This window comes from Podarcis raffonei, chromosome 13 (genome assembly GCF_027172205.1).
Source record: "Podarcis raffonei isolate rPodRaf1 chromosome 13, rPodRaf1.pri, whole genome shotgun sequence".
NCBI classification, from domain to species: domain Eukaryota; kingdom Metazoa; phylum Chordata; class Lepidosauria; order Squamata; family Lacertidae; genus Podarcis; species Podarcis raffonei.
In genome coordinates, this window is record NC_070614.1 from 17,831,252 (window position 1) to 17,851,229 (window position 19,978).

General features: G+C 49.7%; 1 protein-coding gene across 1 annotated transcript in view; it reads left to right on the forward strand.

Moving 5' to 3' along the window:
• Positions 1-17,338, forward strand: part of SYT3 (synaptotagmin 3) — a 58,714-nt gene extending 41,376 nt beyond the window's left edge. Inside the window, exons 6-10 of the mRNA XM_053362764.1 lie at positions 7,270-7,390; positions 9,619-9,790; positions 11,901-12,030; positions 12,383-12,503; positions 15,484-17,338. Coding sequence (XP_053218739.1) covers positions 7,270-7,390; positions 9,619-9,790; positions 11,901-12,030; positions 12,383-12,469 — 510 coding nt within the window. The 3' untranslated portion in view covers positions 12,470-12,503; positions 15,484-17,338. The remainder of the gene's footprint in view (positions 1-7,269; positions 7,391-9,618; positions 9,791-11,900; positions 12,031-12,382; positions 12,504-15,483) is intronic.
• Positions 17,339-19,978: the final 2,640 nt, after the last annotated feature.

Below are 19,978 nucleotides of genomic sequence, written 5' to 3' on the forward strand. Positions count from 1 at the left end.
CTGGAAGGAAAAAAATTTTTTGTTTTGACTATGGCAGACCAACACGGCTACCGTTCTGTAACTGGAACTAGGTTAAGAATGGACCTCCAGAACAAATTCAGCTCTTAACCCGAGGTACCACTGTATTTTATTTTCATTTTTCATTTTTAAACAATATTCTAATACATTCACATCATTTTTTATTTTTACACTCCTGGGATTACTTAGATTACTTAGATTCCTCGGACTCCCCCTCACCTCGGCCCGGTTTCCAATTTCCCCCTATATTTTTTGCATCTAATTACATTTTTCTAATCCGTTTTCTCTCCTTTTTTTACCTCAACACATATTACATTATAAGTGTTACAACAATCCTGCTAACGTTATTAAGTGTACACAGTGGTCTTTAAGATATTCTATAAACTTCTTCCACTCTTCTTGACTGAATTTCATATCATCTTGGTGCCTGATCCTCACGGTCATCTTTGCCATTTTCGGCATAGTCCATCACCTTGGCTAGCCACTCTTTTTTGGTCGGAACTTTCTCTTCCTTCCACTTCTTTCGTGTGACTTTTGCAGTGGGCAAAGTGAAGCAGGTGGAGCTGTGCCCCATTTGTCCTAATGGACCAGCCTTCTCTGGCTAGTGGTATATCTATGAGGAGGAGGGAATGGGGTTCGGGGAGGAGGGGAACAGGCTGCATGATGCGAGTCTTCACCCGCTGTCTAAAGGGGCACAACACAGATACAGTGGTGCCTCGCAAGACGAAATTAATCCGTTCCGCGAGTCTCTTCGTCTTGCGGTTTTTTCGTCTTGCGAAGCACGGCTATTAGCGGCTTAGCGGCTATTAACGGCTTAGCGGCTTAGCAGCTATTAACGGCTTAGCGGCTTTAAGAAAAAGGAAACAAACTCGCAAGAACTCTTGTGAAGCAAGCCCATAGGGAAATTCGTCTTGCGGAACGACTCAAAAAATGGAAAACCCTTTTGTCTAGCGAGCTTTTCGTCTTGCGAGGCATTCGTCTTGCGGGGCACCACTGTACAGGTTTACCATCACCTGGCAATATATCGCAAATCATGTTGCGCATGCTGTGTAAAAATCACAATGTGGGGGAAAGCCATGAAGCCAGCCAATACATAGCTCCATACTTATTTCAGACATTGTGATATATTGCAATAATAATAATAATTTATTTATTTATTTATACCCCGCCAATCTGGCTGAGTTTCCCCAGCCACTCTGGGTGGCTCCCAATCAAGTGTTAAAAACAATAAACCATTAAATATTAAAAACTTCCCTAAACAAGGCTGCCTTCAGATGTCTTTTAAAGATAAGATAGCTGCTTATTTCCTTGACATCTGATGGGAGGGCATTCCACAGGGCGGGTGCCACTACTGAGAAGGCCCTCAGCCTGGTTCCCTGTAACCTCACTTCTCGCAATGAGGGAACCGCCAGAAGGCGCTCGGAGCTCGATCTCAGTGTCCGGGCTAAATGATGGGGTTGGAGATGCTCCTTCAGGTATACAGGATGTTTAGCTGGTGATATATCACGATGTTGGAAACCAGATATTGCCTTGCCCTGGATAGCATATGTTGGCCAAACTCATCATGTGACTGAAAAGACTCTACAGAAAAGATTCTACACAAACACACACACACACCACAGCTGCATGACAGGAAGAAGCTGAACCGATGGCTTCTGAACCACAGGCGTATGGTGGTGGAAACGGCACCTGTGGCATTCCCACCTGCTAATAGGGTTGCTAAAAAGCACAACGGCCCTTGCCAGGAAAAGAAAAAACTGGGCATGCAAACCTAATTTCCGGTGGGGTGTCCAGAGAGGACAATCTCACTGGAGAAACTTCCTGTGGTTCTCCAATCCCTTAACACCCCTCACCCCACCATAAAGAATGTCTGGCATCAGAGGAGGGGGAGGCCAGGAACCTGAGCTACTTGGTAGAGGGGCAATGAGAGGATGCCAAGACTCCTGGTCTTACCAGGCGGCGCGTTGTTTCCTGCGTGAATATTTCATACCGTTTTACCAGCTCGATTCCATTTGCAGCCGCATCAATATTAATGAAGCCTTTCCCCCCCCCTTCTTCCTCGCCCCCCCCTTGCCCCCGCTCCGGCCTCCACTCACCAGCCCTCCGGCCTGCTTTGCCAACTCACTTGTTCTGGGGCAAGCGAGGGCTTTGCTGGCCGTTGTTCAGGCCAAATCCCAAAGGGGCCTGAGGCTAAGAGAAAGAAAGGCAGAGCGAGAGAGCATTGGCAGTGGCCGGGGGGGAGCATGACGCGGCACGGATGGGCCCAAAGCAAAGCAAAAAAAAAAAAAGGATAGTTGGAGAAGAAGCAGAGGCGGCAGAGAGGAATGAATCAGTGAGAAGCACCGTTTTGATTTAGACAAGGCCTGAGAGATGTGCATTGATGCCCTAAGCTGGGGCGGTGAGTTTTTATTTTAGGGAGGTTGTGTGTGCAAGCTCACTTCCAAGAGCGTGAAGGACTCCAAACACCAGTAGCAGGAAGACCGGCCGCTAGCAAAACTGTCCACCGGCACTGTCTCTTCAACATTTCCCCCGTCTCCTTCAGGGAGATGCCTCATGCCAGCAACCCAAATGCCCAAACGGAAGAACAGCCCTCCACAGCCAAGAGCCAGGGTGGCACACAGTTGAATTCCTGGCCTTTCATAACCGGGGTTGCCAGTTCAAGGCCTGCAATGGGCATGGTTCCTGAGGATGGTTCTAGGCCCGTGGTTCCCAATTAGCTAAGTACAGTGGTACCTCAGGTTAAGAACTTACCGTAATTCGTTCTGGAGGTCCGTTCTTAGTCTGAAACTGTTCTTAACCTGAGGTACCACTTTAGCTAATGGGGCCTCCTGCTGCCGCCGTGCCACCGCGTGATTTCTGTTCTCATCCTGAGGTAAAGTTCTTAATCCAAGGTACAGTGGTACCTCAGGTAACATATGCCTCATTTTACATACGCTTCAGGTTACAGACTCCGCTAACCCAGAAATAGTGCTTCAGGTTAAGAACTTCAGGATGTGAACAGAAATCATGCTCCGGTGGCATGGCGGCAGCAGGAGGCCCCATTAGCTGAAGTGGTGCTTCAGGTTAAGAACAGTTTCAGGTTAAGAACAGACCTCCGGAACGAATTAAGTACTTAACCCGAGGTACCACTGTATTGTTTCTGGGTTAGCGGAGTCTGTAACCTGAAGCATCTGTAACCTGAAGCATCTGTAACCTGAGGTACCACTGTATTGTGGATCCCGTATTTTTCAAAACCCTAGCCATGGACCCCACTACTTTTGAAAATTTTGAAATCTCTATGGTAGTTTTTGTTATGTGAATGGGGCCACAGGCGTCCGCCCCCCCTGGCAGACCACCAATTGGGAACTGCTGCTCTAACTGCCAAATAGATGTACCATCTTTGCCAAAACGTGCTGGCGGACACTGAGGAAAACGTTCCGTGGCAAATCGTCCATGAGGACTTAATTCCACATGCGCACCTCATGACCGAGAGATGAACCAGTCCAATGTAGCGCCAGTATGAGGAACCTCAGGACCAGAAGCCTAATGTGGTGCCTGACATCTTTATGTAGGCAAAATTGCACCACCAATATACAAGAGGGGAGGTATCGGCAAGTCTGGAGAAAACCCAGTGGTTTCAGAAATACAAAACAAACCACGACAAATCTTCAGAGAAAATGCCAGGAGGGGAAACCCACAACAATATGGAAATGGGGTTGGAATGGAGTATCCTGATGAGGAGCATTCACGCTGCAGCATGTTTTTTGCAGGTCACGCTCAGAGTAAGCTGGATGCCGAGGAGACAGGTCAGAATCTTACTGTCCCTGACATAATTTTCTATATGGATGTAATATTTAGACTGAATGCATAAGTGGGTTTTAGATAACCAGCCTCAGCAGGAAAGTTAGGCTCCAAGGAGCACTGTCAACAAGATTCTGGCTCGTGAGGAATATTAAAGACTAGATTTCCCCTGAAGCATTGCTGGGGTGGGGACTTGGATGAGTGTGTCCTCTTCTCTGTATGAAAATATTCCCTCTCCTCCCTCCCCGCCAAAAAATCCTGGATTTTGGGGAGAAGGGTCCTTGCCTAGTCTTCTCTCTGAGATGTTCGCTGGAAGCTGCCTTTTCTAGTGTGTTGTAATAGAACCCAGACGATGGTGTAGGAGGAAACTCATAAATTGATGATGACGATGATACAGTTTGCCACCTCAGTGAAAAGTAGGCCTAAGGGGCCACTGATCAGAGGAGGCCTTTTCCTTCTCACCATGTTGCTGCGCTCTTCCTTCTTGGGAAAGAACAGCCACCCTGGGGACAAGGTCTCAAATATCTGCAGAGTTTCTGAACATATGTGTATATATATGCACGCCATCAAACACAGCAGCTGATCCTTGAAAATTCAGTGCTAATTATGCAATGACTCACTAGGCCCTCCGTACTCATAGAGCCAGTGTGTGTGTCTGTTTAATACACGCACATGCATGTACACGCATCCCCCATCCCCGAACAAGAAGGTCGCAAAGAGCAGCAGCAAATCATCTTGCCTGGGGATGTGAAATTGGCATTAGCTGTCTACCATCTTGCCAATTTCACCTGCGCTCTTTGTGGTCTTGGTACACAGATCTTTCAACGTATGAAAGATTATCTGCTCCCAGCCTTCTGATTTCTCTCTCCCTCCCTCCCTCCCTCCCTCTCTCTCTCATTTGTGCACCGCAGCTGCTTTTAAAACGCTTTCCCCAGGTGATAATAACCTGGGATAGAAATTGACATAAGCAGAGTCCACAATATCTGTTCAGCCCAGCAGAATTCCAAGATCCATGTTGGTATTTGAATTCCAACTACATTGGGAAATACCGTACTTTTACGTGTATAACACGCCCCTGTGTATAAGACGCCCGCTGTTTTGGAAAATGGAGAGAGATTGCCCAGAGTTATTGAGCTTTTTTGGGGAGGGTGACCCAGAAAATCACTCACCTGCCTGGCCAACAATGCTAGCACCCAATCAACACCACCCCTTGCCACAGACACCAATAACATGCTGCAGACCATCTCCGGTTCGTGGCCTCAACCAATCCCATGTCACCCCTAGGTACTACCCATGTATAAGACAACCCTCTATTTTGAACCTAATTTTTCAGTAAAAAACCATAGTCTTATACACAGAAAAGTAAGGTATGCCTGTGTGCTGATACTCTCGCCTTTTCTGCTTCAGAGGAAATGAAATTTATTATATTTCCTCCCCAGCCCATCTTTGGAACACTGAAATTCTTTGTTCTGAGATTTTGTTTTCCATGGTGCTTTTCCTAATGCAAACGTTGGTTAGATTTTTGAAGCAACATTCCCTCCCATGTACACACATGTTAGGGCTGTTTAAGCTTTTAAAGAAAGCCAGCAATATTCCATCAGGTTTGTATCCATAAGGTTGTAACTTGTAATGTGAAATTTGGCGAAATCCAGTTGATTCCAACATTATTATGAAATATGGTGGGTTCCTTGTGTATGTCTCTCCTGAGGATTGTGTGGCTGCACAGATTTTCCTCGACTGCCTTTTTGCAGAAGGAGAATAAATGTGCCTAGCTTGTTCTTCTTGCATTGTAGGGAAGATGCTAAGTAGCATATATGTATTTACCGTATTTTCTGCCCTATAGGATGCACCATCCCATAAGGCTCACCTAGTTTTTTGGGGGGGAAATAAAGGGGGGGGGATATTTTTCCCCCAGGCACAGGGCTGGGGCGGGGGAAGCCCAAGCTTCCCCCGACCCCAGCCCCCAGAACAGGCAACTCTCTGCAAGCCGTGGGAGCCCGGCACCGGGCTCCCGCGCCTTGCAGAGAGCTGCGTGAAGTCTGGGCGCGCTGAGCTCAGCGTGCCCAGGTTTCAGCATGTAGGCAACTCTCCGCAAGCCGCGGGAGCCCAGCGCCGGGCTCCCGCGCTTTGCGGAGAGCTGCGCGAAGCCTGGAGAGCGAGAGGGGTCGGTGCGCACCGACCCCTCTCGCTCTCCAGGCTTCAGCGAAAGCCTGCATTCGCCCCATAGGACGCACACACATTTCCCCTTCATTTTTGGAGGGGGGAAAGTGCGTCCTATGGGGCGAAAAATACGGTATATATGTATGTATTCGAGAGATTGGATAATCCAAGTACAAGTAAACAAATGCCCATTGACAGCATGAGGAAAAGGGGCCACTTGAGGGAATGCATTGGTGATAACAGATTCATTATAGTAATTATTAATATTCTGAATAAATCGGGTATAACACAGATTAGAGCAGTTTGAAACAAAGCTTACAACATGCTCTGATTTGGGGCTTGCCATGTGGCTTATATCAGATGGGCAATGTATTATTGATACAATTAATTGGATATATGAGGGGGGTTATGTTAGTTTCCGATGTGAAATTCTGTTATACTGTTGAATGGTGCACAACTGTGCAATGCTGCAGCCAGACCATTGACTGGGCCTGGTTTTAAGGAGCACGTGACACACATACACAACAGCGCAACTTTGGACCAGGTCACAGAATCACAGAATTGTAGAGTTGGAAGGGACCCCAGGGGTCATCTAGTCCAACCCCCTGCAATGCAGGAATCCTGCCCACAGCTGTCCCTGGGTAAGCTCGAACCACCAGCCTTCAGGTTAACAACCAGATACACTTAACCTGTTATGCCACTGGAGGTTCCATCTGAAAGCCTTTACTGTTCATTATTCAGCATTTTTACTGGATGCTTAATAACATGGTTCCTCTGGGCTGCTCACAACGATAAAATACAATATTAAAATATTGGGTTGTAGCCAACTAGGTTTTACTCAGAGTAAGCCTATAGAAATCACTGAATGGGTCTGCTCTGAGTACGACAAACCCATTATTTTATATTATACAGCTGTACCTCGGAAGTCAAATGCCTTGCGAGTCGAACGTTTTGGCTCCCGAACGCTGCAAACCCGGAAGTGAGTGTTCCGGTTTGCGAACGTTCTTTGGAACCCAAACATCCAATGCAGCTTCCGCGGGTTCTGATTGGCTGCAGGAGCTTCCTGCAGCCAATCAGAAGCTGCGCCTTGGTTTCAGAATGTTTTGGAAGTCGAAGAGACTTCCGGAACGGATTCCGTTCGACTGCCGAGGTACGACTGTATATAATGATATAGTATGCCTCTCCAGCCACCATACTGACTGATGCTGCCAGATTCCAGCGAGGCGGCCTCCTCTGTGCTGGGATTTCCTTCTCCACCAGATACTTTTACTGACCACATTGTTTTCTTCTTCATCTTCTCCCATCTCACAGGAAAAAGCGGATTTGGGGGAGCTGAATTTCTCTCTCTGTTACTTGCCCACCGCTGGGCGCCTCACGGTCACCATAATCAAGGCCACCAACCTCAAAGCCATGGATCTGACTGGATTTTCTGGTGAGCCGGCAGGGCAGCCGTGGGGGAAGAAGGGCTGTAGCAGGGCCGGCCCTATCATTAGGCCGAGTGAGGTGGGTGTCACAGGGGGCAGGTGCTGGCAGGGGCAGCAGTGGCGAGGTGTTGGGGGACACCGCTGTCTCCCTGTGTGTCATGGAGTCAGCTTCTATTTATGGAAGTGTGAGTAACACACGCCGTCTTTTTCTTCGCTTTAGGCAGCAAAATGTATTGATCAGTCCCATATGTTGGCTGGTATGTTGGCCAATCCAGTGTGTGGTTGGAGGCTTAAATATGTTCAGATTGAATCAAGCAGTGGAGCCCTACATTGGGGCTCAGTAAGGGACCCCAGAGAAGGAAAGGGCTTGGAGGCAGGAGAAAAATATGGGCAAGTAAGATGAGGAGGGGGGGAAATGCTGGAAAGGAGGTTGTGGTAGTGAAGTACATTAGGCAGCTAGGATAGAGAGGCACCAATAGTGTATTGGGATCCGGTGATCAGTCTGTGGCTTATTTGCAGTAAGTTGACCAGGGTAGTTTAACATCAGCAGAAACAACACAGCTCACACCCCCACACCCCCGTGAGACTGCCGAAATTAAGAAAATGGCAGCGGGTGGGGGGACCAGGAGTGATTTTTGTGTGCGAAAGGATGTGTGAGCTCAGGGACGAACAGCATGTGATGTTAAATGAAATGAAATAATTTCTTTGCATTTTATGGTCACACAAAAAAAGGCAAATAGCAGCTATGGGGCAGGGTGTTGATGCTTAAGAGATCGCAGGAGGAGGAGACAGGAAGTTTAACCGTTTCCTTCCTTGTTGTGCTGCTGAAGGAAATCTCCCCTCCAAAGCTGCCTATTGTAATCCGCCTGATGGTGCCTGCTACGGTACGATAATTATTTACCACCACCACTCCAGCAGCTGCTATTTGCATTACAAAAAACCATTCATGTGAAATGCAAGGATATGTTTCATGCCAGGTCTAGCTAGGCCTATCCCTTCCGGGGCTGGAAACCTCCTGGACTGAGCATGTGCTCAGAGGCACCCTGTTTTTTGTTTCTCTGTATGTGTGTCCACCCGTCTGAGGCACTGTTTTGCACCTGGACCTGATTGGTAGACTTTGGAGCTCCTGGGAAAAAATAGGTCACATCAGCCTGATAGCTGCCCTCCCCTGGGCTAGGTTTTAGCAAGATGATGCACGGTGGGTGGAGTGGATAGAACTTTGTCTTTTGGAAGGGTGGTCCTATAGTGGAATAAGGCAGGATTCGGGGCCTATTAATAGGAAGAGGTTGGGACACAAAAGGTGGCTGTATGGTTGGTGAGAAGCAAATGGATGTGTGGTTGGGACACGCTGGGTGGGACTCTCTGGGCAGCTACCAAGAACACGATTGCATCTCTATGGTAGTTGCTGAAAGCAGCCTTCATGTGGTTGACATGGAGGGATGGACTTTGAGAGTCATAAAATGTGGAATTGGCTCTGGCAGGTTGGGCCTCAGTGCTTGGGGAGAGGTGTAGACCTGAAATATTCTGGGGGCAAGTAGTTTTTCAGCCCTCAGCGTTAATAATAATAATACCCTGCCCATCTGGTTGGGTTTCCCCAACCATTCTGGGTGGCTCCCAACAGAATATTTAAAACACAATAAAACATCAAGCATTAAAAACTTCCCTAAACAGGGCTGCCTTCAGATGTCTTTTAAAAGTCAGATAGTTGCTTATTTCCTTAACATTGGATGGGAGGTCGTTCCACAGGGTGGGCGCCACTACCGAGTAGGCCCTCTGCCTGGTTCCCTGTAACCTCACTTCTTGCGGGGAGGGAACCGCCAGAAGGCCCTCGGAGCTGGACCTCAGTGTCCGGGCTGAGCGACGAGGGTGGAGACGCTCCTTCAGGTTTACTGAAGTCCCCCTTCTCTCTCCCGGAAATCACAGTTGTATGGAGTTGGACGAGGTTGTGCCCACTGACCCTCACCCAAGTGTCACATCCCATCTCGGGCATCCAAGCATTGGAGCAAAAACAATTGGCAGGCGCTGTTCCCCAATCGCTAGAGGTCATCTCTGATGGGACTGGGGAGCACTTCCTGGGACTGCCCAGAAACCGCAAAGGCCAAGCATATCTTGGGACTGGAACCGCTGTCAAGATGGCAGCATCCTAAAGCAGGGGTGGGGAGAACGGTGGCAAGTAGGCAGCATGGGCCGGGCCTGGTCTGCTTCCCCCATAATTCCGTCAGCCTCCTCTCTCCAGATCCTTACGTCAAGGCATCCCTCATGTGCGAAGGGAGGCGGCTGAAGAAGCGCAAGACATCCATCAAGAAGAACACGCTCAACCCCAGTTACAACGAGGCCCTCGTCTTTGACATCCCCCAAGACAGCATGGAGCATGTCAGCATCACCCTGGCGGTCATGGATTATGACTGGTGAGGCACAACGCACACAGATGCGCACTCTGCCCCTAAGTCCCTCCATTCTCCATTCAGCAGATGAGTCTCTTCTGGGCATCAGTAATTCCCACTGTGTTTCTTTGCCAACCTGCCAAAATAAGGCAACTCTGGGATTCTTAGCTCTGACCAAAGGGATGTGTGGGGTCTGGCAAAGAGGGCACTAGGAACCAGGACCACACGTGGAGGCAGAGACCCAGTTTTCCTAGGCCAGGGATTGGCATGATGTGCAGTGCAAGAGGCGGCAAGGGAAGACGTCCGGCTTCGCAGGAAAAGGCAGTGCAAGCTAGAGGAAGAGCTGAGATTCCTGCTTCTTCCAAAAGGGGTGTGGAAAATCCAGACCAGGTTTTCCTGGGAGGAACCTGGTGTCTAATGAATGGCAAGATGCATGGGGTTCAAGGGAGGGCCCCCACGCTTCACAGGAAAGGCAGTGCAACCTGCAGGAATGCTGGAATTCCTGCTTTGACTGTGCAGAAATGGGAGCCAGAGCTGAGTTCTCTGCAAGGCGAGTAGGGGCTTTTAAATGAGGGGAGGGGGCTGAGCGCCAGGATTTATTGCTTCTCTCAAGGGATGGGAAGCAGAGCAGAGAATGGGAGTCTGGGAGCCCGGATGCCTTGGTTCCATCCTCTTCTCCTTGACCTTGAAAGGAAAACGTTAGTGTGGCAGGTATTGTTGTTTTTTAAGAGCTGCTTCGATGTTATTTCTGCATAGGAGCCTTGCAGTGCTGAATCAGAGACGAGAGTCTGGCTCGTTTGCACAAAGCAAGCTTTCCTTGTGTCGCCAGCCACAACCATTTCTTACAGCAGAGATGGGGAACTTGCAGCTCTCATCCGCCCCAGCCAGACTGGCCAGCAGTGAGGGATGATGGGAAGTCCGGAAACATCTGGAGGAGTTCCTCATCCCCATCTTAAACTATTAATTCTTTAAGTTGGGAAGTGGCATAGCAAGCTTTTTTTTTTTTAATGGCCTTAATAGTCTTTCTCCATCCCCGGTCCCAAGATTGCAATGTTAGTTCTACCCAGAGGAAGCCCATTGACGCTAATGGACTTGACTTAGATTCAGTTATTTTGATCGGTGTACTCTGAATAGGACCAGCCTTGGTTACAGCCCAATGTAAATACCGTATTTTTCACTCTATAGGACGCACCGGACCATAGGACGCACCGGACCATAGGAGGGGGAGAACAGGGGGGGGGGAATTTTCTTGTTCTCCCCCTCTAAAACAAGGTGCGTTCAAGGTGCGTTCAAGAGCAGGTTGGGGAACAGCGCAAAGGCTGCGTGCAGCCTTGCCACTGGCCCCCGAGCTTGTGGGGCTGGCGGAGGGGGGAAGCGTTGCTTTCCCCCACCACCAGCCTCAAAGATCCCTGAAGCCTTTGGAGCGCAGCGGGACCTCGCGCTGCGCTCCAAAGGCTTCAGGTTCCTTTCGCTGACCCAAACCCTTTGGAGCGCAACACGAGTTCCTGCTGCACTCCAAAGGCTTGAGGCTTCGGGGACAGCCTTTATAGCCTCCGCAGGGCAGCGGGGTGAAGGCACCCCACTGCCCTGTGGAGGCTTTGTGCAGCCATCCCCAAGCTAGAACAGCGAGATGGAGGGCTCCGTCTCCCTGTTCTGGCTTTGGGGACAGCCTTTCAAGCCTCCACAGGGCAGCAGGGTGAAGGCACCCCGCTGCCCTGCGGAGGCTTTGCGCTGCTAACCCAGAAGCCTTTGGAGCGCAGCGGGACCTCGCACTGCGCTCCAAAGGCTTCGCGTTGCTTTCGCTGAAGCCAAGGAGCCTGCATTCACTCCATAGGATGCACAAACATTTCCCCTTCATTTTTGGAGGGGAAAAGTGCGTCCTATAGAGGGAAAAATACGGTAAGTTAAACTGATTCATAACACACGCGCCGCAATGCTGAAGTCCCATCGTGCCCCCTTCCCCACCCTATTCGTTGCTCATCCTCTTCTCTCAGTTGGTAGAGCGTGAGACTCTTAACCTCAGGGTTGTGGGTTTGAGCCCCACGTTCACAAAAGATCCCCCACATTGTGGAGGGTTGGACTAGATGACCCTTGTGGCCCCTTCTGCAATCCTTATGATTCTCTTATTCCACAGCATTGGGCACAACGAGGTCATCGGGATGTGCAGAGTGGGCAGCGACGCAGACGCACCCGGGAGGGACCACTGGGCTGAGATGCTGGCGAACCCACGCAAACCCATCGAGCACTGGCACCAGCTAGTGGAGGTGAGTCTCGCATTGCAGCAAGAGCGGGGACTACAATTCCCATTATCCCTGCTATCTAGGGATGATGGGAGTTGTAGTGCAAAATCAGCTGGAAACCCAAGTTTGGGAAACACTGGCTCGGAGGAAGTGGGGGGCGTGGCGTTGAAAAGCCAGGGGTGTGATCTGCTGGGTCACAACGGGGGAGCAAGGACTCCTTGGTCCTCTCTGGGAAAAGCAGGCAAAGAGTAGCATCCAGTGGTTAGAGGGCAAGGCTGGTGGCTTCAAAATGCTGTCAGTGGGATTTTGGATCATGGTGGGAGCTGAGAGCATCCCGTTTGCTCCTTTGAACACTTCCTCCTCTCCCCTTCTTCAGGAGAAGACTTTGAACAGCTACATCAACAAGAATCCTCCAGCGCGGGACAAACCCAGCATCGTAGTAGAAAGCGTTCAGTCGGACTAAGGCAACCACCACCAGCCCTTTGCCACCAGGGACTGTGAGTACCTATGGCAGAAGGGGGCACGGCAGCAGGGGGGGGGGAGAGAGAAATGTACCCACAAGGCATAACTTTAGTGCAATTTGGAGATGCTTCCCTGGTTACTTTTTTTTTTTAAGGGGCAAACAAACCCCTGCATTGAACTTTTTAAACCACTGAAATGTTTTTATTTTGATTCTATATTTTGTGGTTTTATATTTTGGTTTTGTTCTGTGAACCACCCAGAGACCTCCAGGTATAGGGTGGTACAGTGGTACTTCGGGTTAAGTACTTAATTCGTTCCGAAGATCCATACTTAACCTGAAACTGTTCTTAACCTGAAGCACCACTTTAGCTAATGGGGCCTCCCGCTGCTGCCACACCGCCGGAGCACGATTTCTGTTCTCATCCTGAAGCAAAGTTCTTAACCCGAGGTAATATTTCTGGGTTAGGAGAGTCTGTAACCTGAAGTGTATGTAAGCTGAAGCGTATGTAACCTGAGGTACCACTGTATATAAATTCAATAAATAATAATGATGATAATGATAGTGATGGTGATGATAATAATACAGTTCTACCTTGGAAGTCAAACAGAATCCATTCCAGAAGTCCGCTCAATTTCCAAAACTAAAGCGCAGCTTCTGATTGGCTGCAGGAAGCTCCTGCAGCCAATCGGAAGCCGTGTAAGCCCTTCGGACATTCGGCTTCCAAAAACAGTTTGCAAACCGGAACAGTCACTTCTGGGTTTGCAGCATTCATTAGCCAAAATGTTTGAGAACTTATCTGTTTGAAAACCAATGTACAACTGTGATGATGATGATGATGATGATACCAGTACCTTGGTCACTCAGCTTGCTTGCGGTTCCCCCCTTTGACCACCTGAGGGAGTCAAAGATAGCTCTTTCACAGCTCCTCTGAAGCCCCTCCCCTCCCCACTTTGAGCAGGTCAAAACAGGCGAAGGGAGGGCTATTGGATGCATTGCTCCACTTGCAGCAACACTTTGCCCTACTTAGGTTTTAATTTTTTTTATTAAAAAAAACCATACATAGAGGTCTTCATTTGTCACCTCACAAGCTGCCCATTTGATAAATGAGGTTTTCATTTTGGAATGGAAATTTGGCACCCCTGCCCTAAAGTAGCAGGGCCCACCCAAGAATCCTGTCCCCTTGCTCACTGCGGGTTTTTCAAGATCACGTTGCTGTACTAATGCTTTCAATCCCCGCCTTTTGTCTGTCATAACTGGGAACATGCCTGGGTAACTTAAGAAAGCTCTAGTTTATTTACAGTAAGGAAGGCATTTGGTTTTAAGTAACCAAATGCCACAATCAGGACGCGGGTGGCGCTGTGGGTTAAGAAGGTCGGCGGTTCGAATCCCCACGAAGGGGTGAGCTCCTGTTGCTCGGTCCCTGCTCCTGCCAACCTAGCAGTTCGAAAGCACGTCAAAGTGCAAGTAGATAAATAGGTACCGCTCCGGCGGGAAGGTAAATGGCGTTTCCGTGCACTGCTCTGGTTCGCCAGAAGCGGCTTAGTCATGCTGGCCACATGACCCAGAAGCTGTACGCTGGCTCCCTTGGCCAGTAAAGCGAGATGATCGCCACAACCCCAGAGTCGGCCACGACTGGACCTAATGGTCAGGGGTTCCTTTACCCTTTACCTAAAACGCCAAGGGATCTGGTTGGATGGTCTTTTCATTATATTGTGGATTATGTTTACATGGGATTTGTAAGATCCCCACCCCCTTTCTATGCCAACCACTAAGGACTAAACCCTACACAGATCCAGAGTGGAGTCCCTAAGTGGGTGGATGGCACCTTCTGGCAACTCCTGGTGCCAAACGTTTTGCTCTGCTTTCCTTTGGACCACATTGGGGAGGCCAGGGCAAGGGGGGAACCTCTTGTCTGGGCAGCCCAGGACTTCCATACACCCTGCCCAGGCTTATGCCCGGGGGGGGGTGATTTTGGGTGCTGTTAACTCAGCGGTTTGACTTGACTCCCAGAGGCACACTCCCATTTCCCTTGAGACAGACAGATGCCAACAACTCCAGCACAACCTTGGTGGATTACCTGCGCTGAGAGATAGACAGAGGATGTGTAAATATGTTGGTTCTTGTACACTTCTCAGCCATACCATCAGCCATACCGGTCTCTGCAGCCACAGCTGGTGCTGTGATTCTCCAACAGTTTGACTTCACCCTCGGAGGCACATTTCACTGTCTTTTGAGAAGACAGATGCCATCAATAATACAGTGGTACCTTGGTTCTTGAACTTAATCTGTTCCCGGATTCCGTTCGACTCCCGGAATGGTTCAAAAACCAAGGCATGGCTTCCGATTGGCTGCAGGAGCTTCTTGCACCCAATCAGAAACTGTGTCGGACTTTTGGCTTCTGAAAAACGTTCGCAAACCAGAACACTCACTTCCAGGTTTGCAGTGTTCGGGAGCCGATTTGTTCGGAAGCCAAGGCATTTGAGTACCAAGGTACCACTGTAGCAACCTGTTTCTAACACACACACACACAACACTAAACTAAACTAAACCACACTGAAAACACAATTAAAGCAGTATACAAATTCCAATGATTAGAGAAGTAATATCACTGTTCAGAGCAGGGATGGGGAGTCTCTGGCCCTCTTGCATGTTGTTGTACTCCAATGCCCATCATCCCCAGCTGGCATGGCCAGTGGATGATGGGAGTTGTAGTCCAACGGCACCTGGAGGGCCACGGGCTCCCATCCCTACCAGCCAACTCCCAGTTCCATCCTTTCCCAAATGCTGCTGTCTAAAAGGTACCTCCTCTTTTGTCTCTCTCCCATTATGACCAACCTAGACTAAAATGTATGCTGGTACCTTGCGGCTGCTGTCCCTTCCAGGGCCAAAACATGGTGATCTCAAACATTCTCAACACAAAACCTGACATTTTGGGAATGGGCCAGGGTGGGTGGCGTGCAGGGGGAGAAGGAGCAGCAAAGAAACCAACATCAATTTTCCTTTCCTTTCTTTAGGGTTCCAGTGATGTGCGCTCAGCCTCGGAACTTTCTGGACTGTTGTTTCCTCCGACCCCGCCCCACAGGAACTGTCAGCAAAGGGGAGGGGGCGCCTGATATGGTGGGGTGTGAGATTCTACCCTTCTTCGATCCCCCAGGAAACCGCTGCCTGTTGCATCTTATTTATTTTTTTCCAAAGCCATAAAGGCAGCCACCAAGGAGCATTTTCCACGCGGGGCAGGAATTGTGCGTGCTGGGCGTCTAGAGCGGAAAGACATTCCCCTTTTCCCCCTCGTCCTTTTTACATCGGGGAGGGAGGGGAGGTGGCAGCCGGTGACATGCATGTTTTGGGAGTCTTTACTACGAAGGGTCAGGCTGGAGAGATCGGGCGCACCACCTTTTTGTTTTCCGGCGGAGGTCCTGTACCTTTTCAACAAGTTGCATGGCAGGCAGGAATCCAACAGGTGCCCCCTTCACGAAACACACCTGTGGGCCAGGCGACTGCTCTGTTGGGAGTTTTGACAGCAAAAGCAACAGAGACTCCAGGAAGGGCAGGAGGGACATTTTTTGACAGGTTCCCAGATTTAACCTCCCCTCTCCCTCCCCACTCCCAGTCCCAAGTATGGGATTTCGCTCTCTTCCTAGCTGTGAATTTTGGACAAAGTGACTGTTTACCCTCTGCTGGGGAATGTGGATGTTTTTTTTTGTGTGTGGTGGGTTGGAGGGAATATTCTGGGCTCCCTCTCTATTCTTTGCTTTCTCTCGTCACAATAGGCCTCTTGGATGAGGTAAGAGAACAGGGAGTGGTTTCTTCTGCTGCCTAGATGGGGGGCAGAGAGGGAAAAGGTCCTCCCATTTTGCGAGAATGCACGCGGGACCCTTTGCTCCAGTCTGCATGTGGGGCAGGGGGAGATGTTGGGGCTTTCCTGCCCTCGCTACTCTGCCCAGAGGGGCAACTGCCAAAGAGAGGGTTAAGGGGGGCACTGCCAGTCGTGTCCGACTGTGCCTGCCCACACTGAAAATGGCCACGGCATTTCTCAGCGCGGATCAGAAGGTGGCCTGTAGTCTCCACAAAAGGCTCCACCATGGACAAAGTTTGGAGCCCGTGTTTTGCTCCTCCTTTAAACTGGATTGGGGCCTCCCTGAACTCCCAACGTAGTCAACTGATTCTGGACTGTTCGTGTGTGTGTGTGTGTAAGTGTATGGGGGTAACAGTGTCTCTCTTCCCCCCTCCTTCCCCAAACTTCGTTAATTTAGTTCTTCTGTAGCTTGCATGGTTGCCTCCCGCCCGGTTTGGGTAGGCGGGCTGGCTCCCAGATTTAAGCTGGGGGAGTGCCTGTTCAGAGAACCCAGGTGTCCTAGTTTTGTCTTATAAAAGTCCTGCTCGTGTCGCTCTTTCTCCCTGCTTCTCTCCCCGCCCCCGCCCCCGAATTTCTTCTTCTTTGGAATGTCAAAAGGTGTTCTGTTTCCCCCGCCCTTGCCCTCCTTCTATGCCCCCACCCACCCAAAACGCACGTCCATTCGTCATTTTGTCTTTGTCCGTCCTCTCGTTTATTGAGATTCTGTCCTGTTTACGGTTGGGTTGTTTTTTTGGGTTATTTATTTATTTTAATAATATAAAAAGTGTGTGAAATGAAAGTGGGGAGGGGAACAAAACAGGAAAAACAGCCCTGCTTCCTAAACCTCTGTCCCCCTTTTTTTTTGGAGAAGCCATATACCTCCCCCCCAATTGCTTGGGTACCAACCCGCCCGGCACAAGTGGGGGAGGGGAGGGGGCCGGAAGGTGTTCTCTCTCTGCAATAGGTTTGGAACTTGAAGCTACTGCTAAAACAAAACAAAACCGTGACATCAATAAAACTGGATAAAAACACCATCTTTAAGACCAATGAGATTGAAGCAGTGGAGGGCTGAAGCTGGGTTTGTAGATTCCAAAAAGTTTGGGGCTTGTCTCTCTCGGAAACATTCTCCTAAGTCCAGTGTTTCCCAACCTTCGGTCTCCAGCTGTTGATGGACTACAACTCTCATCATCCCTAGCAAGCAGAACCAGTGGCCAGGGATGATGGGAACTGTAGTCCAAAAACAACCCAAGAAACATTGTCCTAATCATTTTCATATAAATCCATTCTACCAGCAAACCTGGTGACTGAACGGCACTGCAGACAACTGTGGCATCTTAAGCTTGGGGTGGGGTGGGCAGTGGTGTAGCATAGGGGGGCACAGGGGCAGTTGTCCAGAGTGCAAAATTATTAGGGGGCCAAAATTTCAACACCCTGTGTTGCCTCAATAAAGCTGCGTGGTTCTCTTGCTGGGCTCCTGGAAAACAGCTTCCCCATGCGAACCAGGAAGTGATCTCTCCAGATAACAGAACAACTTTTCTTATGTGTACTCTGCCCATTTTCCTCCCTAGCCCCCCTTCCACACGTCCCCGGACACTGGCAGCCCATGCTACACCACTGGGTATGGAGTGGGGGTTTAGAGCCTGACACTGTAGGGATGGGGAACCAGCCCCCCTCCAGCTGTTGCTGAGATTACAACTCCCACCCATGACTAAGCAACCGGCAGGAATCTGAATACAACATCTGGAGGTCCACAGGTGCCCCATCTCTGCCTATATAGAATGATCATGTTGCAGACTGCGAAATCTAGCACGCATCTAGCACAGTTGCTCTGACTTTTCAATACACACTTGTTTTCTTTATTTTAAAAAAAATGCATCAGCTGATCTGTATGAAATCCCTCAGCCAGCCACACAAGAACCAGACTTTACGTAGCCAAGGCCTTCAAGACAGGAAGAGGAGATCCTGTTCTGCCAGTTTGCTTCTGTGTTTTGGGGTGAGCATGTGTTATCCAGGCTAAAAGTTGTACCCAAGTCCCAACCAAGCATGTAGACAGAAATGAAGCTCCCAAGGGTGGCTGAATTTGGGGAGAAGTACACTGCAGGATCTCAGGCAAACCCGACAAAATGGGTCAGGTCAAAGACCACTGAGAACACCGTTCCCGCTTTTCAGGAAGACCACATTTGGAGGGGGGGGGGGCTGTACCATTAAGCTTTATGTCAAGAATGCCTCCAGATAGAAAACTAGAAATTGGGGAGAAAGGTTCTAGCATCCCCAACCTGCTAGCCTGCTGCACATAAAAGGTAAAGGTACCCCTGCCCGTACGGGCCAGTCTTGACAGACTCTAGGGTTGTGCGTCCATCTCACTTAAGAGGCCGGGGGCCAGCGCTGTCCGGATACACTTCCGGGTCACGTGGCCAGCGTGACATCGCTGCTCTGGCGAGCCAGAGCCGCACACGAAAACGCCGTTTACCTTCCCGCTAGTAAGCGGTCCCTATTTATCTACTTGCACCCGGGGGTGCTTTCGAACTGCTAGGTTGGCAGGCGCTGGGACCGAGCAACGGGAGCGCACCCCGCCGCGGGGATTCGAACCGCCGACCTTTCGATCGGCAAGCCCTAGGCGCTGAGGCTTTTACCCACAGCGCCACCCGCGTCCCTGCTGCACATAGCCAACTTCAAAAATTCCATTAATTAGGAATGGGAGACCTATGCCTCCAGGTGTTTTTGGACTGCCAACTTCCAGCAGACCTAGGCAGCCCAGCAGCAGTGGCGAGAGATATGCTGTCAACAGGTGGAGGGGGCCACAGGTCACCCCATCCCCAGGCCGCTAAGCAGCAAGGGCTTTTACAGTTGCTGCCTATTTAAGGACTTGCTTAATTATGCAGCAACTGTAGCCATAGGAAGCAAGAGAATGACTTTCAGGTACGTAAACAGGCAAAATGCTCGGCACAAAAGTACAGCAGGTTTGGTGGAGGAAGATCTCTGTCCCTCCGCTACCAGCCCCCTCTTGAGGTTTAACTTACAAAAGCTGGCCTTGTAAATGGTGCCTGACCCTGCCTGTGTTGCAATGTTAAGGAGTCAGGCTCAGTAAGGACTCTTCGGGTCAGATATAAATAAAACAGTTGTAAGGTAGTTCAGTTCTTGACCTTGTCTTGTTCCAAGAAGAGGCTCAGGAAGCTGGGCTAGCAAAGGAGCTGGAGATCCCACTAGACCAACAGATCAATACTTCTCTGATCCCAGTGGGTAGAGTCTGAATGTACTTAAATCAGCAAGAAGGGAAAAGACTGGAGCAAGGATCTGGGGTTCTCTATGGCAGAGTAGGGTCCATTGGACCCTGCATCTGCAAGCAGGCTCTTCCTTTTGTCCTAAAAACACAAGCACTGCTTACGTGAAAAAGAATAGAAACCCACTATTCATCGTTCTTGCCCAGCGGAGCACCCAAGTTGCAGAATCCATCACAGCTATGAGCAGAAGAGATGTGCTGCTGCTGCAGCTGGTTATCTTTATTTAAAGTGCAGCGGTCTGGACCTTGCCGAAGAAAAATGGGGCAGGCTAAGTAGTTGCAGGTGCAGGACTGCAGAATCAGCAGCCTAAATGCCTTGGCCTTCCTCTGCGGGGAACAAAAGTTCCTCTGGTTTCTAGGTCTGGTGAATGCAAAGAAAAGCTCAGGGACAGAT